The sequence below is a fragment of the Neovison vison genome, chromosome 12, assembly GCF_020171115.1.
Source record: "Neovison vison isolate M4711 chromosome 12, ASM_NN_V1, whole genome shotgun sequence".
NCBI lineage: Eukaryota > Metazoa > Chordata > Mammalia > Carnivora > Mustelidae > Neogale > Neogale vison.
Genome location: NC_058102.1, coordinates 86345423 through 86372466, shown reverse-complemented (window position 1 = coordinate 86372466; position 27044 = coordinate 86345423). Strand labels below are relative to the sequence as shown.

At 40.6% G+C, this 27044-nt stretch overlaps 1 protein-coding gene across 2 annotated transcripts in view; it reads left to right on the top strand.

The window, feature by feature from the left end:
* The window catches only part of CERS5 (ceramide synthase 5), a 29831-nt gene that overhangs the window by 1246 nt on the left and 1541 nt on the right, over positions 1-27044 (top strand). The window contains exons 2-10 of one of the 2 annotated variants that reach the window (XM_044227174.1): positions 16533-16638; positions 17218-17348; positions 18221-18278; positions 21009-21059; positions 21762-21854; positions 23786-23914; positions 24110-24216; positions 24965-25121; positions 26131-26239. In XM_044227174.1, coding sequence (XP_044083109.1) covers positions 16533-16638; positions 17218-17348; positions 18221-18278; positions 21009-21059; positions 21762-21854; positions 23786-23914; positions 24110-24216; positions 24965-25121; positions 26131-26239 — 941 coding nt within the window. The remainder of the gene's footprint in view (positions 1-16532; positions 16639-17217; positions 17349-18220; positions 18279-21008; positions 21060-21761; positions 21855-23785; positions 23915-24109; positions 24217-24964; positions 25122-26130; positions 26240-27044) is intronic. The other variant, XM_044227173.1, reaches the window with a different exon arrangement.

The following is a 27044-nucleotide window of genomic DNA, read 5'->3' as shown; positions in this document are numbered from 1 at the left end:
GACTTCTTTCCGCATAGGTCTCAGGTAATGAAGATGGCATTTTTGACATCTCTTGTTCATTTGGCCCTTAAGCAGAGCAGAAATGCTCTTTCTAGGATGGAAGTATATTGCAAATGCTCTTTTACTCTCTGAAAAATTAATGTTATGTGTTTTGGATTACTTTTCAAAACTGCCTACTATCTGATATTTTTTATATGTAGCTAGCTTGCCATTCATCCATTTATTCATAGTGTTTGTGTATTGTTATCAAAGCACTCTGTCAGACATTCACGTACAAAAATGAAGATCCTTTTAACTGAAGCAAATGAAACTGAAAGATCTAAATGCTTTTACTGGGACCTTGGGAACTTATTGTTGCCATTTTAAAAGTATAGTCATTGTATTAAATATTCCTGGTGTAGGGGCAAAAACCACTTATCCCTTTTAGGAATAACCTAGTTCCAAATACTCTCCACCTTGGCAACTGTGTATGAGGGCTGAAAAAAGAGAAAGAATGTAATGACTAAAGGAAAATACACAATTCAGGACAGAAAAAATTTAATTGTCCTAGGAAGAGATCCTCTGCTTTTTATATATGCCAACATGGAAATTTCATCATGTCAGTGGTAAGAGGAAATAGCTTGTTGCTTATAAATACCCATTTCATATAAACTTGTGTGTATCTTCAGATTTCCAAAGAGTCCCTCAGACGCCTGTGAAGACTTATATATCCCCTGGCAGAGCCGCTGGAAAGGATCCTTTACCTGTGGGAATTCTATCTGAATGTTTCTATGGTGCTCCAGTGTCCAGGGAGTAAGGGTGGATGGGGATACTGAGCTGAAAGCATTCTAGTATGATATTCCTTGGCTAGTAAGGTCAGGCATCTTGTTCATCCCATGATTGACTTTAGGAAAGTTTAACCCTAGAAGCAGTCTTGCTATTTTATTTCTTTTTATAAAACCTACTAAGCAGTAGAATTGACTGCAGGATTATCAGTTCCTCTCTTGCTACACTGGCCTAGTAGAATCCACTCTTAGAGTATAGTAACAGATGTATTAGAAATATTGGTACAGTTAATTGTCTTTCCTAGGTTTTCTCATTTCTCAAGTCGGTTTCTAGAAGTGATTCATGTAGTAGTCATAGACTGTAAGAGCTAAAACTCCAGCCTTTTTTTTTTTTATAGATAGTAAGCTAAGCCTTAGAAACATTCCGCAGCTTTTCAGAGGTTTCATACTCACTGGGGAACTAAGATCCAGATCATTTCCCTAAGCCTCAAGGTTTAATCTCCCTTTTCCAGTATTCTAAGATTTGGAGAACAAACCCATGCTCATCTTATTCATGGTTATTTAATATAATGTATTTGACTTGAAGACTTTTTTTTTTTTTTTCAAATTGTTCTGCATATTTTAATGAGTCTTACACTATGCCCTTGGATAAATTATTACTATTTGTGCTGTTCTAAGGATCTCCCAAAGAGGGACACCTGGGTGGCTCAGTTAGTCAAATGGCTTTGGCTCAGATCATGATCCCAGGGTCCTAGATCGAGTCCCATGTCAGGCTCTTTGTTTGGTGAGGAGCCTGCTTCTCCCTCTGCCTGTGCTCTTTCTCTCTCTGTCCCTCTGACAAAGAAATAAAAATCTTAAAAAAGGAATCTCCCCGGGGCGCCTGGGTGGCTCAGTGGGTTAATGCCTCTGCCTTCGGCTTGGATCATGATCCCGGGGTCCTGGGATGGAGCCCCGCATCGGGCTCTCTGCTCAGCAGGGAGCCTGCTTCCTCCTTTCTCTCTCTGCCTACTTGTCATCTCTGTCTGTCAAATAAAAAAAAAAAAAAAAAAATCTCCCCAAGAATAGGGGCGCTTGGTTGGCTCATTAAGGAGAATATGTGACTCTTAATCTCGGGGTGGTGAGTTCAAGCCCCAAGTTGGGTGTTGAAAGTATTAAAAAATAAATAAACTTAAAAAAAAAATCTCCCAAAGAATAAACATAGCATTTACAGTTTGGTCTTACTTTCTCATCCTTTTCATCAACTACACTGAGCATTTTTTTTTTTTTTTTAAGTTCTCACATTCCCTGGAGAACTACATCTGAAAGGGATGACTTGAAAAGGCGCCTGACCATAATAAGTAAAGTGTTTGTATCTAGCTATTTTGCTGAAGAACTGCAGGTAGGATATTATTACCTACCAAAGAATGGAGGTTTTCCTTTGTGGGCCTCTGTTGAGTGGTTGTATTCTGGTGGGCTGCACCTTGCAAAATGCCTCAAGAATAGCATGTGGTCAGTAAATATTTATTGAATGTTTGAGAACGGTCTATCCTCATCTACACAGATGCCCAGAGGAGTGACCAGAATCTAGATCTTCAACCTGAAATAGATGTTTGGCTTAGCTGAGAGAGGCAAAACTAAAATTGCTTTGTTTCTGGTTAAATTTCATCATACTATACTTGCATGTTGTGCGCCTTTCTACACATTTTTCTTTCTCCCCTCCCCATACACATATTCATGCTACCCTGTACTCTGTCAAAACCGGGATAAGAAACTCTTCCATGTGTTTTTTAAAACTTCCTACTAAGTTCATGATAAAATTGTTTGAAACTTAATACCTAGTCACTTGAGCACTTGTTTCTTGGGATCAAGCAGGAACTTGAGACTTAATATTGACACCCATCAGAGCTATATAGTCTCATTTATTTTGAATATGGTATTGCAACAGGAGCTTTGTGTTTCCAGAAGAAAATTATTTTGTGAATTATGCAGGAGATAGATGAAAGCTATCCATGCTGCTCATTCATTATTCCAGTCCCCTCTTCTCTCTTGTTTCTTTCAAAGCAACCTCACTGGAGTGTGTAAAGAGCCTTCTCAGTACCTTTCTCTGTCACAGGAGACTGAACAGACTCACTTGCTGGCCTGTCATGTAACTGGCAACAAGAGTAGTGACTCACTTTTTTTTTTTTTTTTTTGTGCACGTTTCTCAACCACTCATTTCATCTTCCTCTTGTAAGCCTTGCTACCTCCGCTACATACTGCCTTTCTTGTTTTCCCCCACTTCCGCTAAGTGGAGGTAGAACTTTTTTCCTCTCCCAGATCCATGTCAGGTCACAGCATTAGTGGGACCCAGTATTAGTGGGTCCTTCAGTCAGGGTAGAGAGGCTTTGGGAAAAATGCACAAAGCTGCTGACTAGGCTGTAAGGGAGACTGCCCCTTTCATTGCATCCCTAAAGGTATTCTTTTGGGCGTTATTGGGTTGTAAATCACAGAATCCAATCAGGTTTGCAGATCCAGCAGAGCAAGATTGGAAAGGTCAGTCACATGGCCCTGCCCTTATCTAAGAATCCACTTCTTAATAAGCTCCTGACGGTCAGAAGCCTCATGTGTCCATCCTCTCTCTGGGGAAGCTTCTTTCCCCAACCCTTTGTGTGCAGTGGGTGTTAAGACTGCAGAAATCTCTGAATACTGGAATGCTAGAGGTCAGGTTCCTGATTTATCCTTGGAGACAACATATTCATCACAGAAAAGAAACATCAGATTTGCTTTAACCACTTCCTGATTCAGAAAACGAACCCTAGATGGGTTAAGAAGAAATTAATGAAGAAGAGGCAAGCAAATGAAATCTGCACCCTTCTTACAGAGTGGAAAGGGAGATATACCTCTTTTTGGCTTCCTCTCCAGAGGTACTTTTAGGCAGATGAAAGCTGCTCTTCACCAAGTTTTGGACACTTTGTGCTTGAACTCACACCTTAATCTTCGGGGAAGTTAATTGAAATGTTACTGCAGGGCACCTGGGTGGCTCAGTTGGTTAAGTGACTGCCTTCAGCTCGGGTCATGATCCTTAAGTCCGGGGACTGAGTCCCACTTCGGGCTCCCTGCTAGGCAGGGAGTCTGCTTCTCTTGCTGACCTCTCTCCTCTCATTTTTTTTCTTTCTCTCTCTCTCAATAAATAAATAAAATCTTAAAAAAAAAAAAAGGTTACTACAAAAGGAGTTAACCATAATAACTTGTAACAACAACAACAACAAAAAATTGAAATCAGTTTTCCTAGAAACAAAAACAATTTTCCTAGATGTGAGGAATTCTCTCTGAATTATCTGAAACTGTGCTGTTGAGTACAGTAGCCACTAGCTTTTGTGGATTTCGAATGTGACTAGTCCAAATGTGATGTGTTAGTTAGATGTGTTCTAAGTGTAAAATACACATCAGATTTTGAAGACTGTGCAGGAAAAAAAAAAAGAATGTAATATATCTCAAATTTTAATATTGATTATATATTGATGTGATAGCATTTTGGATATATCAGGTTAAACAAAGCATAATATCAATTAATTTTACGTGTTTCTTTTTTCCCTTTCTGAATGTGGCTGTTAGAAAATTTAAAATTATATATGTGGTGTGTATTATATTCCTCCTGACCAGTGTTTATAAGTAATTCAAACAAATATTTATAACCGAAAAGAATTTTAATGTAAATTCACATTTGATTCATTTTTTTTAGGACGAGGAGGTGATCCATCCTAAGTATATCAGACCCCGCTCTAAACAACAGGTTTTTCTAAAAATTGTGGTAAAAATGGTTTCTTTGTGTTTTTTTAATTTAAAGATTTTTATTTATTTATTTGACAGACAGAGATCACAAGTAGGCAGAGAGGCAGGCAGAGAGAAGGAGGGAAAGCAGGCTCCTTGCTGAGCATAGAGCCTGATGTGGGCTTCATCCCAGGACTCTGGGATCATGACCTGAGCCGAAGGCAGAGGCTTTAACCCACTGAGCCACCCAGGGGCCCCAAAAATGGTCCCCCCCCAAAGATTTTATTTATTTATTTATTTGAGAGAGCTCCGATAAGACATTAAGAATAATCACAGTAGGGGCGCCTGGGTGGCTCAGTGGCTTAAAGGCTCTGCCTTCGGCTCAGGTCATGATCCCAGGGTCCTGGGATCAAGCCCCACTGAGCAGAGAACCTGATGCGGGGCTTCATCCCAGGACTCTGGGATCATGACCTGAGCCGAAGGCAGAGGCTTTAACCCACTGAGCCACCCAGGCACCCCTCACTTAACCATTTAAAATAGATAAATTATGTGTAAAGATGGGGTACCTGGGTGGCGCAGTCCGTTAAGCATCTGACTCTTGATTTTGGCTCAGGTCATGATCTCAGGGTTGTGAGATTGAGGCCACACACCCCCACACCCCGCCCTATCTTGCCCGGCTCTGGGCTGGGTTAAGTATTGGGCTTACAGCTGGCTTAAGATTCTCTTTCTCCCTCTTTCCCTGTCCCGCCCCCTCCCTTAAAAAATTAATAAAAAATTAAAAAGATAAATATCTGTAATGAAAGAAATGTGTGTATATAGTTGGAAAGGGAGAAATTCTTTAGCAATGAGAGTCTTAGGGACCGCTAGCTGTTCTTTAGCCACACTTTGAGAAGTGCTGCTCTCAGCAAATGAAATATTCACTGGCTACTATACGGTGATACTACAAGTTAGTCTTAAATTGTGTCTACTTGAAACATTTTAACATGCATACTGTATGTAATTCTTACTATCTCAAGACTTAAGTCCCTTACAGTGAGGCTAGATGTAAGCAGGATGCTGATCCTTCTCATCACAGTACCTGGTAGGTACATCAGATTACACAGGTATTAGTCATCGTAATACTCTAAGGCCCTGTTAGAGGCGTAAGTGAAGATAACTTTGATGAAAGTGGGAGAAGGAGGGAAGAAAAGTCTGCTATTAATCCCAGTGCATGCCTTGCCATGGTTTAGGGTAATATATATCATAGAGATCTTTTTCTTTTTCATCTGCTGCTGCTTTAAGAACAGATTTGCCAGGGATGCCTGGGTGGCTCAATCTGTTAAGCTTCTGCCTTCAGCTCAGGTCATGATCCCAGATTCCTAGGATAGAGTCCTATATCAGGCTCCCTGCTCCGTGGGGAGCCTGTTTCTCCCTCTGCCTGCTGCTCCCCCTGCTTGTGCACACTCTCTGATAAATAAATAAAATCTTAAAAAAAAAAAAAAAGAACAAACTTGCCAATTAAAAAAAAAAGTCATCAAAAGAAACTGCAAAGAATATACATGTAAGTACAACAAATGTGTATAGCACATGTTGTTGGTAGACAGCAAATTCTGTCCTCAAGAATTTACTCAGAAGGGTGCCTGGCTGCCTCAGTTGGTTGAGCATGCAACTATTGATCTTGGGCCTGTGAGTTCAAGCCCCATGTTGGGTGCAGACATTATTTAAAAATAAAATCTTTTTTAAAAAATAACAAATAGGGGCATCTGGGTGTGCCGATTGTTAGGGGTCTATCTTCTGCTTAGGTCATGGTCCCAGGGTCCTGAGATTGAGCCCCATGTTGGGCTCCCTGCTTGGCAGGAGGCCTGCTTCTCTCTCACACTCCCCTTGTTTGTATTTCCTCTCTTGCTGTGTCTTTCTCTGTCAAATAAATAAAATCTTCGTGTGTGTGTGTGTGTGTGTTAAAGAATTTACTCAGGAAAATACCCTGACATGGGTGCATATGTGTAAGGGATATACAAAATAATGTATGGTTGGAAGTTATCAGCACACAAATGAATAGTATTAGTATAATTTAGTAATTTTTGCTCTCAGCATTCTTTTTCATTCTTAAAATTTATTGAGCATCCCTTATTCCTATTAGTTTTTCCATATTTGAAAGTAAAGTTGAGGGACACCTGGGTGGCTCAGTCAGTTAAGCATCTGCCTTCGGCTCAGGTCATGATCCAGGATCCTGGGATCAGTCCAGCATCCAGCTCCTTGCTCAGCGGGAAGTCTCCTTCTGCCTCTGCCTGCTACTCCCCCTGCTTGTGCTCATTCTCTCTCTCTGGCAAGTAAATAAGTAAAATCTAAAGAAAAAAAAAAAGAAAGTTGAGAAATTTAAGAAATGTACTTTTTATTTCATTAAGAGTAACAGTAATAGGGGCACCTGGGGGGCTCATTCAGTTAGGCATCTGCCTCCGGCTTAGGTCATGATCCCGGGGCCCTAGGATCAAGCTCTGCATCAGGCTACCTGCTTAGTGGGGAGTCTGCTTCTCCCTCTTCCTCTTCCCCTGCTTGTGTGCTTGCTCTCTCTCACTCACTCTATCTCTCAAATAAGCAAAATCTTAAAAAAAAAAAAAAAAAAGTAACAGTAAGCCATGTTACATGTTAATGTGGATAACATTTTATAAAAGTAATCATTTTCAAAAATATTTAGAGAAAACAATCTCTTTCATGTCTGGCTTTAATAGAAGATAGTTGGATTCTTTTGGATTCTTCTTTCTGACTTCTGCATTCAATCTCTTGTGATTCAATCTCTTGGTTGAAGTATATAAATAAAAGCTGGGGGGCACCTGGGTGGCTCAGTGGGTTAAAGCCTCTGCCTTCGGCTCAGGTCATGATCCCAGGGTCCTGGGATCGAGCCCTACATCGGGCTTTCTGCTCAGCAGGGAGCCTGCTTCCTCCTCTCTCTGCCTGCCTCTCTGCCTACTTGTGATCTCTGTCAAATAAATAAATAAAATCTTTTTTTAAAAAAATTTATAAAAATAAATAAATAAAAGCTGGCCTCACACAAATATGTCATTGGAAAGGAGAAGTAGTTTTTCTTTGATACAACACCACAACACAAGTAGTAGTTTCTTTTCTCTTTTTTTAAAAATTGGGATCCACACCCAACGGGGAGCCCAACATAGGGCTTGAATTCACAACCCTAAGATCAAGACCTGAGCTGAGACCAGGAGCGAGATGCTTAACTGACTGAGCCACCCACATGTCTCTAAGTAGTAGTTTCTTAAATGTTGGTTGCGGGACGCCTGGGTGGCTCAGTTGGTTAAGCAGCTGCCTTCAGCTCCGGTCATGATCCCAGCATCCTGGGATCGAGTCCCACATTGGGCTCCTTGCTTGGCAGGGAGCCTGCTTCTCCCTCTGCCTCTACCTGCCACTCTATCTGCCTGTGCTCACTCTCGCTCCTCTCTCTCTGACAAATAAATAAATAAAATCTTACAAAAAAAAAAAAAAGTTGGTTGCATTGTGGAATCTGAAACCCTATCAATGAAATTTTCATTCATGTTAAAATCCATTAGTCTGTCTTAAATTTTGAATGGCTATCAAGAATTGGTCACTTTGCCTCATTGCATCCAAGAGAGCAAGATGGGTTACCAGTAGCTCTACTGGAGTCATCTGAGGAAATCTGGCAAGAGTTCTCATCCCTGGAGTACCTGCGTGACTCGGTTAAGTATCTGCCTTCAGCTCAGGTCATGATCCCAGGGTCTTGGGATCAAGCCCCACATAAGGCTCCCTACTCAGTGGAGAGCCTGCTTCTCTCCCTCCATCTCCCTCTGCTGCTGTCTTGCTCTCTCTTAAATAAATAAAAATATTAAAAAAAAAAAAGTTCTCATGCTTGCCACATCTGCTCAAACTAGCGTGGTCTGATCTGAAAATACAGTCTCAGTATGTGCCACCATTGTTTCCATCAGTCTGTGAAGGATATAGGCTTAAGTAAGTTGGATTAAGTGAACTTCTTGAATGGGTCTTCTACCTTAACTGCAGATATCTAAGATACTTACTTTCATGCTAACTTTTTGTACATAAAATAAAAGGACTTCAATTAAGAAAAAAAAAATACTGGTTCATTGTGTTATAGTGTTATATAGATCTCCCAAATGTCAGTACATTCCTTTATATAATATTAAAAAATCATATTAGTTGGGGTGCCTGGGTGGCTCAGTGGGTTAAGCCGCTGCCTTCGGCTCAGGTCATGATCTCAGGGTCCTGGGATCGAGTCCCACATGGGGCTCTCTGCTCAGCAGGGAGCCTGCTTCCTCCTCTCTCTCTGCCTACTTGTGATCTCTCTCTGTCAAATAAATAAATAAAATCTTTAAAAAAAAAATCATATTAGTTAAATCTCATCAGAACCAGTCCTATGAAAGCTTGAAGCACTGGGAAGTTGTCAAGCTCAAAGGTAGATATAAGTTCTCCAAAATTCTAATTTTCACTTGAAAGCTTGAATTTTATTATTGGCACTAGTTGTTTTTGTTTTTGTTTTTTTTCTAGTTTTTTTTGGGGAGGGGTCATGAAAAGCTTAATTTTATTCATTTTCAAGAAAATGTTTCCTAAAACACAGATCCAAATAACCTTGGTTTGTCGTTGGCCATTCTTTCAGGTAGAAGTGGTATTCTGTGAAGAAAGTGATTTATTTCAGCACAGAACTCAGTTGAACTAGTGTTTCCTTGAGATAACTGTATACTTTGGTATCCAGCAAAAGTGCTTTCTGTGTACTTCTCATTTGATCACAGAATGCTTTTTTAAAATACACTCAAAGGCTGGTATTTATTAAAATCAATCATTTGTATTGCTTCATCGAGGACATTCTTAAGTGAACTGGCTTAAAAATAAATAACTAAGAGGACATATACCAAGGAAGAACACAAAAACTACTACTACAGTTTGCTGCCACTGCCTTGATTTATTCTCAAGCACTGTAAATTTTACCTTCCATTGCTTTGCACTATCATTGCAAATGTCAGCACAGTAACAAAGGAAATTTTATTTCAAAAATGGTTTTTGCTTTGTGGGCCTCTAGAGAATATCTCAGGGACCCTGTGGGGTCTATAGACTATACTTTGAGACTTTCTGCTGTAATTGAATAAGATCAAGCAGGGTGAGTGTGTAGAGTAAGAAAAGAACCTGCACAGAACTCTGAGGAAACAGCATGTTTTAGCAGAGGCGGGGGTTGTTGGAGGGGGGGGAGCCCAACAGAAGACAAGAGGTACGACAGCTTTATAGTATTTGATAATATCAGTAGTTAGCATTTAATAAGTACTTACTTGGTCCCAGGCACTGTTCTGAGTGCTAAGCGTTGTTGAGTCCTCATAGTAACTTTATGAAGTAGGTGGGTGTTAGTTTATCCTTATTTTACGGGGTGAGAAAATGGGAACATAGAGAAAGTTAAATAGCATGTCTAGGTGATTCAACTAGCAGTGTATACCAAGCAGTCTAGTTCTGCCAGAGAGATAGAGGAAGAAAACTAGGAAGAATATGGCAGTAAGGAAGCTAAGAGAAAAGAGCATTTCATGAGGGAGGGCAGGGTCAGTAACTTAGAATAATGCCGAGTGGTCAGGTAAGATAGAGGACTGAAAAGCATCCTTTTGATTTCACAGTAAGGAACTTGTTGACAGCTTTGGCAGGAGCAGTGCCAATGGAGTGTAGGGACAGAGGCCAGATGAGAGGGGGATGAATGCTAGGAATGAGTGGGAGTTAGAAGAGAAGGCTTGAGGAGAGAACTTTTCCAAGAACTTCAAGTCAGAGGTGAGAGAGTGCCAGAGGGTATGAGGGGCAGGGAGAGCTGTTTAAAGATGAAAAGAACTTGAGTGTGTTTAAGTTCTGACAAGAAGAAAGAAATAGTGAGGCTGAAGATGATAGAGAAAAAATAAATAAATAAATAGAATGAAATTTCTGATTAGGAAGAGAATGGATATGAAGCACAGGGATCTTAGTTTATAGAGTGACTCTGATGCCAGAAATTGAAGGGATTCCCTTCTCAGTCAAGATGTTTAAGAATCAGCTATTTCCACTTCCTTCTTCTTCCTTATATACCCTCTCTAGAGTCTTTATTCTTCTGGAATTTCTTTGGTGAAGGTTACCACAGATGTCCAAGTTGCCAAATCTAGTGGATATTGAAATCCTTGTCTTGATCTCTGCCTCATTTGATACGACTCTACCTCTGGCCTTCGTGGCTTCTAACTGCACCTTTTACACTAGTATTTCTCAGGATCCTGACCTTGGTTTTCTTCTCAATTTTGTGTTCCTTTCTTGTTGCAATCACATGCACCGCCACAATTTTAGCTACCCCCTATATTCTCATTCTCTTGCTCTTTGTTTTTTCTTTCTCAGGTCAGAGAGAGAAAGAGAGAGTGTTAAGCCCCTTTCCAACTTTATTTGCCTACTACACAGTTCCATTTCAATGTTCCCATAGGCACTTCAAATTCAGCATAACACAATTCATCTATTACTCCCAAATTTGCTTTCTTACCTTACGTTCTACTTGGTTGAGACACCATAATCAAGTCTCCCAAGCCAGAAATAGGGAACACTTAACTCTTTATTTTGCCTTCTACATCTCTTCAGTCGCCAGGTGCTATTAGTTTTACCTCCTCAGCATCTCTTGAATCAATCCTTTCCTTTCCATTTCTATAGCCTTAGTTCAGTGCTTTATCACTTACAGCATGGAGTTTTTACAGTGGCCTTTAACTGATGACACTCTTTTTTTAATACACAAATCTGTCTCTTCCCCAACTCAGCCCAAAACCCTCCAATGACTCTATATAGGATAAAGTTCACACTTAGCATAACATACAAGGCACCTGTGACCTGGTGTATAGCTTTTTCTCCTGCCCCTATTGCCAGCCCCAAATTTATACATTGCATAGTTCTCTAAGCATATTTTGTTTCTTATCTCTTTGCTTTAATACATCCTGTTCCAGCTGCCTGAATGTCTTTTTTTACTTTCTCCTCTTTCCACCCTACAGAAGCCACTCAAATTTTTAATGTGATTGGTTTATTAAGAATTCAGTTGCAAAGGGAAGGGAATTTCGGAATCTGTTTTCTGTGGGACTCTGCATTTGCTTCTTGAGGGTACATATGCCTTGGGGCAAGATTTTTGAATGCTGCTTGTGTACCTAAGGATTAAATTCTCTAAACAGACTTTCTCTGGCCTTAAGAATCTTTATTTAGGGGCACCTGGGTGGCTCAGTGGGTTAAAGCCTCTGCCTTTGGCTCAGGTCATGATCCCAGGGTCCTGGGATCGAGCCCCACATGGGGCTCTCTGCTCAGCAGGGAGCCTGCTTCCTCCTCTCTTTCTGCCTGCCTCTCTGCCTCCTTGTAATCTCTGTCTGTCAAATAAATAAATAAATAAAATCTTAAAAAAAAAAAAAAGGAATCTTTATTTAAGGGGTGCCTGGGTGGCTCAGTGGGTTAAAGCCTCTGCCTTCAGCTCAGATCATGATCCCAGCGTCCTGGGATCAAGCCCTCATCTGGCTCTCTGCTCAGCAGGGAGCCTGCTTCCTCCTCTCTTTCTGCCTGTTTCTCTGCACACTTGTGATCTCCGTCTGTCAAATAAATAAATAAATAAAATCTTTAAAAAGAAAATAAAAAAGAATCTTTATTTAAACATCTTAGTCTCTCTCTCAAATAAATAAAATCTTTTAAAAGGCCAGGAGTGGGTGCCTTGTTGGCTGAGTCAGTTAAGCATCTGCCTTAGGCTCAGGTCATGATCCCAGAGTCCTGAAATGGAGCCCCACATCAGGCTCCCTGCTCAGCAGGGAGCCTGCTTCCGCCTCTTCCTTGCCCCCTCCCCCACCCCAACTTGTGCTCTTTAAAATAAATAAGTAAAATCTTTAAAAAAAAAAAATCTTATCTCTCTTCCAACGTATGTGTGTGTGGGGGTGGGTAACATTCAGGTTCAGATATTGTCACTCATTACCTAATGTATACCATCCTCATCAGTCTGTATAAGACATTTCTCTTTTTATTGTATTTTCCCCTTCATTCCCTATTTTTATTTCTTTTTTTTTTTTATTTCTTTGATGGTTATTTTTCTTTTTTATATATAAATTCTGACACTTTATATTTTTCCAGAAATTTATCTGAGCCACTGCTTCCCAACCTAATAATGTTGCTGCACATATAGAAAATATTTTGTGTATTGCACAGTGAGTATATGAGGCCAGAGGCTACAGACTAAGGTTACCTAGCTGCCACAGGCCCCATGGATCAGCCTGAGAGCTAAGAGCAGTATCTCAGGGTAAATACAGCCCAGATATATTACTTACCATGATACACCAGTTAAGAAGCTTGATCTGTACTTTGAAATGTATTTGTTTATAGTACATGTCCACCAGTGATGTTGCAGTGAATCAGGAAGATAGAATTGTTAGCAGAGCTCCCGTCTTTGGTATGAAAAAGCAAAGTAGTAAGTAATTCATCTTAATAAACTCAGACCTCATTCAGCCACTGCCATGTAGCTGCAGGGCAGGAAAAGGGCAGAATGAAATGATGTCTACAAAGCAGAACAGAAATGTTATAATCAGGTTGGGTCACTAGACTCGTGTTCCTGGAGTGGCAGGTGGATAGGAGTAGCTTACCATTCATTATAGGCCACTGAATGCCTACTAATTCAGACCTGCAGGCAAAGGGAAGTCTGGTCTTTCAAATGATTTTAAAACTTGGGCAACAGATTGATCCTGGGGAGGACAAAAAAAAACACAAGGTAAATTTGATTTCTCACTGTCATCCAGCGTAGCAATTTTCAAACTATGATGTCAGGGATCTTTTACACTCTGAAAATTAGTAAGGATCTGAGAGAGTTTATGTTTATAGGGAGAACAGCTACCAACACAGGCTGCTTTAGAAATTAAAATGGAAATTTAAAACAAATAATTTTTATTAATTCATTTATAAATGACAAATTGATTATATTGGTAATATAACTGATGTCTCATGAAAAATATTTTCCAAAACAAAGCAAATGTGGCTTGCTTCAGCAGCACGTATACAAAACAAAACAAAAAAATTATGATAAGAATCGTATTATTTTACATTTTTGTAAGTCTCGTTTGTACTTGGCAGCTGTATTCCCATGTCAGCCTCTGCATTCAGTCTGTTGCAATGTCATGTAACCTGTGGAAAATTCCACTGTACACTCATGAGAGAATGAGAGAGAAAAGAATGATTCTAAAGTTATAGACTTGTTACGAGAGTGTTTGGACCTTATAGACCTCTTGAAAGTATCTCTGAAACCCTAGGAGTCTCTATGTTATGCTTTGATAAGTGCTTATCTAACAGAAATGATGAAGACCTAATTTCACTTTTCTTCATAAAGGTGATTCATTAGGAACCTAAATAAATCTATATATTTAACTTTCATCAGAAAAAAATTCTTTTGCAATCGTAAGTCCCTATTTATGATTTTGTGCTTCACACTGTAGCACAATATAGGTGCTCCGCAAGTATTTGTCAAATAGATAAATTAATTTTCTTAGGGTCTGTAGTTGTATAACTGACTGGATGTCAGTGACTTTATCTTTCATTGCACTCTGTGAACTAATAAGGTCAGGATATGAGCTAATTACAGCTCTAGGATATTAAGTCCACTCCAAGGTCCAGATAATAAAAAAATTATCTTGGCTTCACCCAGGTGAGCAGGGTACAAACCTGTCCCTGTTGTATGAAATAAGATTTCTTAATTCTTCTTGCCTTATGCCAAAGACACCATAAGTGAGAACCCAGACTGAACTGTTCTGGTAAAAATAATAATAGCTGCCTTAAAAAATAATAAGAAGAAGAACAGCAGCTGCCTTTTAATGAATGTTTACTAAATATCAGGTACTGGGTGAGGCATGAATCATGTCATTTCATTTTTAAAATAACCCTGTGAAGTAGATTTTATCTCCCTCCTATAGGTGAGTAACTCACCAAGTCCTGTAGCTGGTAAACTCGAACTCGGGGCCTTTAATCACCTGACTGCTTCTGAATTGAGAAAGAACCCTGGATCAGGGAGCAAGGGTAGGAATTGGAAAGGCTGTTTTTGTTATTGGATGTACCTCTTCTTGTAATTAATGTAGATGAGAGATGACAGTGCTTTCATCTCATATAGCACAAACTCAAAAGCAAAGAATGACTGCCTTAATTACTTACTCCTCTGGAGTTCCAAAAGAGCAGTGGTAGGATTTGTAAGACCTGTCACTTGTCAGTTACAGAGCATTTACTGAGCACAGACACAGAACCTTGGTAAATGCAGAAACAATATTCCCTGTATATTCTGTGTTCATAAGGAGTTTAAACATGAGTGGGGTGCTAAAATATTTGTACACAGAATAATATACCAGGAAAGAGAAATTAAAGTATCTACTAGTGTTGGCCTTCGAATGAAACTTTTGCACCACCTGTGTGAAAGGGGAGAATAGATTACAGATGTGGCTGACTTTGTGCTCTGAATAAATATTTCTCCATGGCTCAGTAACTTTGATGATAAGGGTAAAAAAAAAGTTCTCACAGAGGAAGATAATAGTTTCTTATTCTCAGTCCCTCCCTTAGAGATAAATTCTGGATTCAAATGCAGATCAAGAAAATAGGTCAAGAGCACTCCATTGTATGCCTCCCAGTCTCATTTTCGTCTTGGGACTCCTTCTTAACGCGCTAAGAGAACTTAAAACTGATTTTGACTTATCCTGAAAATGATTACATGTGCCTTTCCTAGAGCACAGAAGTTTATCATTGTGAAAAAGAGAGCTCTCGCTCTCTCTCTCCTCTCTTTCTTTCAGTAGGCTCTATGCCCTGTGTGGAGCCCAACACGGGGCTTGAACTCACAATCTGAGAGCAAGAGTCAGATGCTTAACCGACCAACCCACTGAGACACCCCTCTTTTTTATTTTCCTAAGATTTTTTTTCTTTTTAGAGTAAACTCTGTGCCCAACATGGGGCCTGAGCTCACAACCTTGAGATCAAGAGTGGTGTGCTCTATCAACTGAGCCAGCCAGGTGCCCCTACAGAGATCTTTCTTGAAGAACCAAAGAACAGTTCCTTAATTTTCAAAAATCTACATGTTAAAAACTAAGTACAATCAGTGATAATACCATGGAATCATAGATGTAGAAAAAAATCTTAGGAATTACCTTATTACTTCTTCTAGATGATGAAACCAAGACCCAAGAGTTAAGTGACTTGACTAAGTTTATATGGCTTATTAGTGGTAGATTTGGGAATAGAACTGAATATTAATAGGTAATTTATTTCTCACCCTTCCTAATTTTCTTTCTTCCAGGCTACTGAAAGTTCTAAGTATTTACATAACCTTTTGATTAGCCAGGAAGGTGAGGGAGACGCAGGATATTTGTATTTAGGAAGAGCTCAGTCTCAGTTCTCCAGGGCCCTCCAATTAAGATTTTCTTGATCTTCTGATGTAAGGAAATCTACTGTTTATTAAGAATCTCATTTGTGCCATGGTCTTCATGATACATTGTCTCATTGAATACCTTACAAAGGTTTTATAAAGTAGACCAGTGCTGCTAACGTTTTTTATGGGCATATGAAGAACGCCAGACGATCCTGTTACTGCAGATTCTGATTTTGCAGGTCTGGGATGGAGTCTGAGAGTCTACATTTCCAAAAGGCTTATAGGAAAAACTAATTATGTTTTTGGCCTGTGGCCCTTATATCAAGTAGCAAGGATGTTGATGTTGTCTTCATCTTATAGATGAAAAAAATGGACTTTGAGAGGTTCCTACAGGCAGTAAGTGGTAGACTCGTAGATAAAATGATAGGTTTGACTTAGGTCTTTCTGACTCTAAAGCTCAAGATGTGATTAGGGAAGCCAGAGAACAATGGAAAGAGAGCTTAACTTTCTAATATTTCTTCAACAGGTCACTTCTCAAGTGAGTCAGTGGCAGAATCCAGGACCAAATCAACAAGTCCTAGTTCCCAGCCAAGTGTTTTCCCTTTTGCCTCCCAGCAGTCCCCTAATCAGGATCTTTCCTTTGTGCTTAGCAAACCATATTTAGAAATGGCTTTGGATTTTTCTCATTACAGGTTTATTGCCAAACCCTGTGCACTTCATGTTGGCATCCAGGACAGTGGTCCCTATCCGGCCCAACCCAATGCCATCCTTGAAAAGGTGTTCATATCTATTACCAAGGTAAGTGGCAAAGAAACAGAAGATGAGTCATGTGAGGGGTTGCTCCACAGGGAAGGGGAGGGTGGAGAAGAGGGATCTCCAAGGGTAGGCATAGGATGGGTGTCCATATAACTATAAGGAGAGCTTTATCCCGTCAGGGGGAATATCTTTGGGTCAGGATCCCTTAAATAAGTCAAGTCTACATACATTTGAATTTTAAGCCTACTAGCCACCACAGTCCTGCCTTTCCCAGACACATCTTGATTTTGTTTATCCCTGCTCCAGCTTCCGTCATTATCCAGTTGCATAATCAAGATAGGGAGGGTACCAATAGCCTGTGCAGCTTGGATTTTTAATAGCTTTTTTCACTCAACTTGGGCTGGAGGGAGACGACCAGAGAAGGAGGTATATAAAGGTAAAGGTCTTTGATCATGTAAAATAGGACTTCTTACTAAAAATGAGTTTGGGGATGAAATCTAGAAAGACAAACATCCCTTAAACTGCTGTAGTTATCACCCCTCTGCCACTCAGCTAGTCAGAGGGATTTAATGAGAGGATCAAAGAAAAAGGGATGTTCTGACTCTGGTCATACATCTACAGTATCCTGATGAGAAGAGGCTGGAAGGCCTGTCAAAGCAACTGGACTGGGATGTCCGAAAGATCCAATGCTGGTTTCGTCATCGGAGGAATCAGGACAAGCCTCCAACGCTCACAAAGTTCTGTGAAAGCATGTAGGTGTGCAGAGGGAGGTGGGGAGTGAGGAGAAGGGTAGGGTGTGACCGGACTGAGGTTTTCTTTTGGTAGGACAGTAGTCAGTGGATGTAGAGGCTAACTCAAATTATTATGGGCAGGAAAGAAGAGAACTGGAAGACTGGTCACCATTAGTGTCTTGAATATGCTTACCACTAAGCTAAATGTTGTAGTTCCATTTTGTTCCCTTTTCCCAAACAGACTGGGAGGGCATTCCTCTAACTGCATTCATGTAGGTAGATAGGCACACCCTTGTACACCTTGGCAGAGATAGTACCAGCTTGCTCTAAAATGACATTTTGGTGGGAAACATCCCCTTTCTGGATATACTATACTTCATTTCATTGGGGTTTTACTAATTATCCTCTGGGTATAGAATACAATTTACCACTGTCATGCAAAAAAAATATTAGGTACTATCATTAGAGAGTGTATGGAAGAAAAGTTGATTAAACCCAGTATACACTTGTGGAAGTCTTTCAAACAGAGCTGGAAGATGTCTCTATCATTTTGTTACCTAAAAAGGTAACAGTATTCATCCCTATTTAGGAACTTCTCTGTTTTTTGTTTTTTTTTTTTTAAGATTTTATTTATTTATTATCACTTTTTTTTTTTTTTTTTTTTTTTTTTTTAAGTAAACTCTATGCCTGATGTGGTGCTCACACTTAAAATTCTGAGATCAAGAGTTGCATGCTGTACTGACTGAGCCAGCCAGATGCCCCTCTGGGAACTAACCTTATTTCTCACCCATAATTGTCTGAGCTCCAAGTCTGCTGTCTTGACTTCCTCAGCCTCAAAGACTTTCTTTTGAGTGAATGAATATTCATCTAACTTCTCTTCTTTGCCCACCCAGGTGGAGATTCACTTTCTATTTATCTATATTCTGCTACGGAATTAAATTTCTCTGGTCGGTAAGTCTATACTGTCTGTGGTGTGCTACTGGATTCTAATCATACCTACATGTTTAGAGACAGAAGTTAAATACCATTAGCTCTTTATTTTCCTCCTCCCCTTTTATTTTTACTATAATGCCTATGGCCCAGGTCTATATGCTAGATAGACGGTCTTCTCTCTGGTGTCTGACTTCAATAACTTCTTTTTTTTTTTTTTTTAAAGATTTTATTTATTTATCTGACAGAGAGAAATCACAAGTAGATGGAGAGGCAGGCAGAGAGAGAGAGGGAAGCAGGCTCCCCGCTGAGCAGAGAGCCCGACGCGGGACTCGATCCCAGAAGCCTGAGATCATGACCTGAGCCGAAGGCAGTGGCTTAACCCACTGAGCCACCCAGGCGCCCTGACTTCAATAACTTCTTAACTTTACTGTTTCTCCCCTTATTTAGGGGAGATAATAGTACTAATTGTAATAGCGTAGTATAGGTAAAGTATTGATTAATCAGCATAGTCTGTGATGCTCTGTAAAGCATTTGACAAAAATCCTGTTCTTCTAAGGAGGAGACAATGGTAGAAATGGAATCAGTAACCCTTTAAAGTAGATAAAACTGGTAGTATTCCTCCTTTTTAGTTAATTATCAGAGGTGAAGAATTTCAGGGCTTTTTTTTTTTTTTTTAAAATATTTTATTTATTTGACAGAGATACAGCGAGAGAGTGAACACAAGCAGGGGAAGTGGGAGAAGCAGGCTTCCCACCAAGCAGAGAGCCCCATACAGGGCTCCATCCCAGGACCCTGGGATCATGACCTGAGCGGAAGGTAGATGCTTAACGACTGAGCCACCTAGGCACCCCAAATTTCAGGCTTTTTGATTCCCAATTCCATGGTGGTTGGTTTTTGTTTTTTGTTTTTCACTATACCACACTATTTTCCTCTAAATGTTATAACTGAGGCTTCAAAATACATGAAGTAAAAAGAGGCAGAACTGAAGGAATGGACTGGACAAATCCATACCATTGTTGGTGATTTTAATACTCTTCTTTCATAATTGACTAAGTCACTAGATAAAAAATTACTAAGGATGTAAATTTGTACAACACAATCAGTTTGACCTAATTGACATTTAGAGAACACTATGCCAACAGCTGAAGAATATATATAATTTTCAAGTGCACATGGAACATGAATTAAGACAGACCACAAGCTAGGCCATAAAATAAGTCTCAGTAAATTTTAAAGTTTTGAAATCTTATAAGGTATGTTCTCTGCCCATAATGGAATTTAGCTAAAATCAATAATATTAAGATATGGGGCGCCTGGGTGGCTCAGTGGGTTAAGCCGCTGCTTTCGGCTCAGGTCATGATCTCAGAGTCCTGGGATCAAGTCCCGCATCGGGCTCTCTGCTCAGCAGGGAGCCTGCTTCCCTCTCTCTCTCTCTCTGTCTGCCTCTCCATCTACTTGTGATCTCTCTCTGTCAAATAAATGGATAAAAATCTTTAAAAAAAAAAAATAAATAAAAAATAATATTAAGATATCAAGAAAATATTTGCAAGTTACTTTTGAAAATGACCCATGGATTAAAGAAGAAATCACAAGGGAAATTAGAAAATATTTAATGGAATGATGCTGAAAACCCAGCCTACCAAAACTTGTGGGATGCAGCTAAAGCATGTTTAGAGGGAAATTTATAGCTTTAAATGCTTATATTAGAAAAGAAGAAAGCTTTAAAATCAATGATATAAGCTTTTAAGATCTGGAGAAAGAGATCTTAACTCACTGAGCCACCTGGGTGCCTCAGTGAGTTAATAAAGCCTCTGCCTTCAGATTAGGTCATGATCTCAGGGTCCTGGGATCAAGCCCCAAATAGGGCTCTCTGCTTGGCAGGGAGCCTGCTCCCCACCCCCACCCCCGCCTGCCTCACTGCCTACTTGTGATCTCTGTCAGATAAATAAATAAAAAATCTTAAAAAAAAAAAAAAAAAAGATCTGGAGAAAGAAGAGCAAAGTAAGTTAAAGGAAAGAAATAACCAAAAAAAGATAAAAAATTAATGAAATATCATAGACCTATACTCCTGTAACAAATAATACATTATATATTAGTTACTTGAATTTAAGTTTTTAAAAAATTAATGAAATAGGCATTAAACAAACAATGGAGAAAACTGATAAAGCCAAAAGTTGGTTCTTTTTAAGGTTTAATTAAAGCTGTTAAACTTCTAGAATAAAAAAGAAAAAACAAATGATCGATGTCCAGGAGAAAAAGGGGCTCTCACTATAGATCCTGTTGATGTTGGAAGGATAATGACAACATTATGAACAATTTCATAGTAATAAATTCAACAACTTAGATGAAATAGACAAATTCCTTAAAGAACATAATTGAAACTCTAACAGATTATTTTTGACTTTTGAATCTTCGGCATGGAGCTCTCTCTCTCTCCATTGTCAGACGGAATAATTTTCTTCCTGCTTCCCTATTTCCCATATCCTAGATGTTGATATTTCCAAAAACTATCCTAGAGCTCTCCATGCTCTCATTTACCTCCAAGTATGGTTTTTCTCTTTGTAATAACACTATCTTGATTTAGAAGAAAAACCTACCCATTTATTGAGCCTTTCAGGACCCATCAGTTTCGTCAAGGATTCCCTTTTCTTCCCCATCTCTCTTGTGCTCCTAGTATAGAGAATAGGATTTATAGTTAAGCCAGGGTTGAATCCTAAAGGCTAACCTGGATTATCTGTTTTCTCTTAGTCACCTTGGTTCTGGGACATCCGACAGTGCTGGCGTGGCTATCCGTATCAGGTATGGTCTGAGCGCTTTCAAGACAGGGGCCTTATCTATGTGTGGAAGGTACGGTAGGCAGGGCAGTCTCAGGGCAGATGGCATGTCTTCTTGGTATTCTGGAGGGATTAGGGGCTGAGTCTCTTTGAGTCATATATTCACGGTGTCTATTTCTGGGGCCCCCCATAACAGTGAAATCCAGCCATCTTTTTGTTCCAGATTCCCTATTATATTCACACTAATTGGGGTGGAAAGAAAAGCAGCTTCCTGGCACTTAATGAGATGCTTTCTGATTCAGGTGATCTTTTTGAATCAAGGGTAACTTGGAGTCCCCTTAAAAGTATCTTGGTTCTAACCTATTACTAGAAAAATGTCAGGGGGCTGCTAACCGGATAGAAGAAAAGACTTGAGTGTCTTCAGTCCCCTGAAAATCAGCACTAATTGTCCAGAGTTCTAGACATACTGATTTGATTGTGCTATTGTGTGTGTTAACCCTATCTGATCTTTTCTAAAGATGTGAGCTGAAAATGTGTATGTGGAGGGGCAGAGAAGAGGTTTAATTCTCCACACTAATCCAAAGCCTGTCAGCTAGTACAGATCTTGGAAGATGATGGGGATAAAGGGTGTCTAATAATTTTGGGTATTGGTCCTCTGAAACAGGAAGTTGTGAAGATGGAATGAATTTTTGACTAGCTGGTATTCTAACTACTTTCTCTTTTCCAGCCTCTCACAAGTGGGCTTTATTACTATTACATCATGGAATTGGCCTTCTATTGGTCTCTTATGTTTTCTCAGTTTATAGACATTAAACGGAAGGTAAGGACACTGCCTCCCTCCATGCTAATTTATTGCATCCTCCTCCTTTCTAGCGGCCACCATGATTGGTATTCTGGATTTTCTGGCCTGCCTGGGACCACAAAAGAGGGAGAAAGTAGGTTTGATGAGACTGTTAGGTCTTGATAATGCTCTCAGAAATGAGACTTGACCAATGAAGTAAGTGTATCTGAGGCATTCTGGGAAGCCCAGGATAAGAACAGTTAACCAGCTAAAAAGCATACCCTTTTCCTTAGTTTTCTCTAAGGTTCTTACATGTATAAAGTTCTGGAAACTAGTCATAACTTGGGGATACAAGGCCTCATCCAGGAAGAGGCCTGCTTTCAAAAAAGCAAGATCTGGCTTTTGATTTACATCGGAGATCCTTGCTCTTTCTCTGTTCTTCCTTCTTGGTAACTCCAGCTACTCAAAGAATGTCAACTGGAAGGGGTTTTAAATGACTTAGTTTACTGTTTTCTTGCTATTGTTTAGGAAACAGAGATTCAGGGAAGTGAGTTGACTTGCCTACACAGTGACAAAGTTAGAAATGACTTAAGTTTTTTATACACAGACAGAAAGGACAGAATCTTCACTTTTTATTGGTATGCACCTGACATAATGTGGTTCCAGCAGCTCTAACATTAATCTGTCACTAACTCATGATTACCTTTGGTAAGGAAAACCAGGGTTAGTATTTATGGGAATGGATTGACACTAATCTGGGTTCTTAGTTTTTGTATAATCTAGAAGCTCGGTACTCAATTCAGATGCCCTTCACTCTCCAATGGTCAGGAAACACAGGTCCCCTTATTAAAAATTTATTTTAAAACACGACACATATAAAAAGGTTCTTAATATATATGTGGCTTTTATTTTTTTTTTTAAAGATTTTATTTATTTATTTGACAGAGAGAAATCACAAGTAGACTGAGAGTCAGGCAGAGAGAGAGGGAGGGAAGCAGGCTCCCCGCCGAGCAGAGAGCCCGATGCGGGACTCGATCCCAGGACCCTGAGATCATGACCTGAGCCGAAGGCAGTGGCTTAACCCACTGAGCCACCCAGGTGCCCCTATATGTGGCTTTTAAAACATACTGGAACATATACCTGTGAACCCATCCAGCTCAAGAACTACAACCTACCATTGTATCTATGTGGAGAGAGCACAGACTTCTCATCCCTGTTTCTCTGACCCAAATTCACCTGCCTTCTCCCATCCTCTGTCCCTCAGTGGGTTGAAAAGTATTAGATAGGGACGTCTGGGTGGCTCAGTTGGTTGGACAACTGCCTTCCGCTCAGGTCATGATCCCGGAGTCCCGGGATGGAGTCCCGCATCGGGCTCCCATCTCCACGGGGAGTCTGCTTCTCTCTCTGACCTTCTCCTCCCTCATGTCCTCTCTCACTGTCTCTCTCTCAAATAAATAAATAAAATCTTTTAAAAAAAAAAAAGTATTAGATATGTCTGATAACAGGTATTTAGAGATTTTTTCCAAGTTTAACTTGGCATTTGAATTAGAGCTTTAAATCTGAAAGCAGAAGTTGCTTACAGTTAAGATAGATTATTTAGTATTTCTCTGCAACTTTTTAGAAGAGTTTAGCTTCACCCCTCCACAGACCTCTCCTGTTAGGTCCCTTTGGTTGAAATTTCCTTCATCAGAACAGTCTTAGAATCTCAAAGATACTGCTTATAGGTCTGATTACCACCTGGGAAATTATTTCCAAGTGTCAGGTCAGCATACATGGTCTACATATTTTGCAACTTCCAAATAGAATGGTTATTTTCCATGCTTGGAGCTATATTAACATAGATTATAGGTCAGTTACTGGTGTAGAGTTTTGGGTCGAATGCTAGGGTGCTCCATAAGGGAGAGTTTAAATAAAATAGAACCTCTATGGCCTTGCCTTTACCTGCCTCTGCTGTTTCTATTCCATCCTAGGATTTCCTGATCATGTTTGTGCATCACTTGGCCACCATTGGGCTCATCACCTTTTCCTACATCAACAACATGGTTCGGGTGGGGACTCTGATAATGTGTTTACATGATGCCTCAGACTTCTTGCTGGAGGTAAACCACCCCCCTCCAACCTCTGTTTCCACATTATTCCTCTTTCTCGCCTCCGCCCCCCCCACCCCTGTGCCGACCAACCCATTTCCTCAATATTCCTCTTTTCCCTCCTTTGTGTCAGAGAACTGGCTTTCTCCCCAGCTCAGTTCTTTTCTTCCCTCACCCCCAACTCAGTTCCTCTCTTCCTTTCTACAGGCAGCCAAACTGGCCAATTATGCCAAATATCAGCGTCTCTGTGACACCCTTTTTGTGATCTTCAGTGCTGTTTTTGTGGTCACTCGTCTAGGAATCTACCCATTCTGGTAAGTGTTAGGGCCATGGAGCTGCGGTCAGTATGTAGCTAATGATACCTTTTGCCAGTTTAGGGAACAGGCCACCAGACACCCTATTGCCCTGCCTCATCCTGGACCTAACCTGACCGATAGACTCTCCCAGGACCTTCCTTCCCTCGCACAGTATTTCTAGGAAGATATGATCCAACTCACTTGCCTGTGGCTTTCCAGACTCCTCTGAGGAATAGCCCTCCTTTTATGCCTAAGTAATTCCTTTGCCGTCTTTTGCACTGACTGAAAAATTCTCTTATTTTCCTGCTCTTCCAGCCTCCCGCACTGTAACCAACACCCACACCGCTCTCACTTCCACCCTCCCTGCTCTGTACAAAGCCAATGACTGTAGGTTGAGGATTCTCTTTCGTCTGAGGGAATCAACTACCAACTGTCCTGTCTGTGCCTAAGGGCCTGAGTAATGGTTACGATTATGATTAAAACTGCTGCCCCAGTTTTGTGAAACGATTCATATTTGAAACGATTAATGATACGACTTAACCCATCAGTTCCTGAGACTTACCTGTCTTTCCTTGCCTCCTAAGATCAAAAACTTCATAGGCCCCCTTTCTTTATATTTTTTCACTGTGGATGAATATCCCTGGCATTTCAACTGTTAGAACAGAGAGAGAAAAAGCTTACTGGGTTCTGCTTCCTAGGGAACTGAGCTTCATTCCTGTCCGCCTGGCTTTGACTTTAGAATCTCACCACTGGCCTCCTCTTCTAGGATTCTGAACACGACCTTCTTTGAGAGTTGGGAGATGATCGGGCCTTATCCCTCCTGGTGGCTTTTCAATGGCCTTCTCCTGATCCTGCAGGTTCTGCATATCATCTGGTCCTACCTAATTGTACGAATTGCTTTCAAAGCTTTGATCCGAGGAAAGGTGAGGAGGAAAGATGGCTTCTTTCTTTGGGGCTGGATAGCAAGATAGACATTAGTTAGTAGACCTTCTCTATCTAGCTTAGTGAGCCACGCTACTCGAGTAGACCCAAGAAAGCAGAAAGCTTAGGACTCCAGAGTTTTTGACTTTCCTCTAAGTGTTTAACCTGTTAAGACATGACTTGGAGGGACACCTGACTGGCTTAGTCAGTAGAGCATGTGACTCTTGATTTCTGGGTTGTGAGTTGGGGCCCCACATGGGGTGCAGAGATTATTTAAAAAAAAAAAAAAAAAGACAGATTTAGGAGAAAGGATCTGCCTTCCTCCCGTCTCTTGGGAATGACTATGGTTAAATAATGAACAGTATTGTGTTTCCAGATGGCCTCAACCCCTTCCTACCCCTCACCTCGCTGCTTCAGTGTATTTCGTATTTTTGGTTTTCTAGCATGGAAACCTTTTCGCAAAGGTTTAGAGTTTAGTTTAGAGCTCTAAACTATAAGCTGTTTGAAAGCAGCAAGGTTTGACTGCCTAAGAACGGCATGATAGTTCACAAGCCACCCCAAGATGACCACACTGTGGTGTTCCGAGATGTGAGGCTAAGTACTTGCTTCATCCCACTGTTGTATGAAGTGGTGATCCTGAATGAGATGGGTAATTAGGATTTCAAATCCCCACCTTGTGCCGAGAGACCAAGAATACACAGAGGGGTCATTTAATGATCACACTCATAGCTAGAGTGAGGAGGTTCGGAAGCAGTCAGGCTGGGATTTGCCAGTGGGCTCGGGATGCAGCCTTCAGCAATACAGAGTGCCGAGGGGGAGGGGCTCTGCCAGGGGAGACACTGAGTCTGGGAAAGGGAGATGGCATGTAACCCAGGCATATATGATCTGTTGTGTCCCTGTTCCTTATGGCTGCAGTTGGTTTTAGAACTTGCTCAGCGTGTCTATGCATCCTGCTGTAGCTTCTGGGCTACCAGACATCTCTCTTCTCCCCTGCTTTTCTTTCCTGACCAGGTGACCTATCCAGGAAGGATTAGACCCAGACTCTGTACTCTCCACTCTTTTCTCACCTCCTTCTTTTTTCCTATGCCTGGTGGGAGCTGGACAGTTTCATCTCTTGCATGTAAGTGTATCTGTGCTTCTGGCGTTCAGTAAAGCATGTCTGTTTGAACATGTCTCTCTTCCTTCCTGCTTTCCTTCCTGTTCCCCGTGTTGTCTCTGAGCATGCCTCTCTCCTGACCCTGTGAGGCCACTGTTGACTGGAGCTCAGTTTGCCAGATTCTTGTTCCTAAATGGAGGCAAGAGTTGAATCTACTCTTATTTTTTCCCTTCTTTGAGCCTCCCTTTACCTCAAATCTAAATAGACTCTGCCCTCTGGTAGAAATTTCCTAAAGGTCAGGTAATCATTTGCTTGTGTTCAGAGGTAACAGCTGCAATAAGCCAGTCTTAGAGCTAACCAAAGCAAGTGCCCCCACTCCTTGGCAACGGCATTTATAGCTCTGTTCCCTTCTCACTCCCTTCTCTCCTTTACTTTTTCTTCTTTTAACAAAACACCTTGAGGTGCCCCTGGCTGGCTCAGTCAGTAGAACATGCGACTCTTAATCTCAGGGTTGTGAATTCAAGCCCCACACTGGGTGCAGAGCTTACTTAAATAAAATATAAATTTATTTATTTATTTTTTTTTTTTAAAGATTTTATTTATTTATTTGAGAGAGAGAGACAGTGAGAGAGAGCATGAGCGAGGAGAAGGTCAGAGAGCAAAGCAGACTCCCCATGGAGCTGGGAGCCTGATGTGGGACTCGATCCCGGGACTCCAGGATCACGCCCTGAGCCGAAGGCAGTCGTCCAACCAACTGAGCCACCCAGGCGTCCCAAAATATAAATTTAAAAACCCCATTATTTATATTATAAAATATAAATTAAAAAAC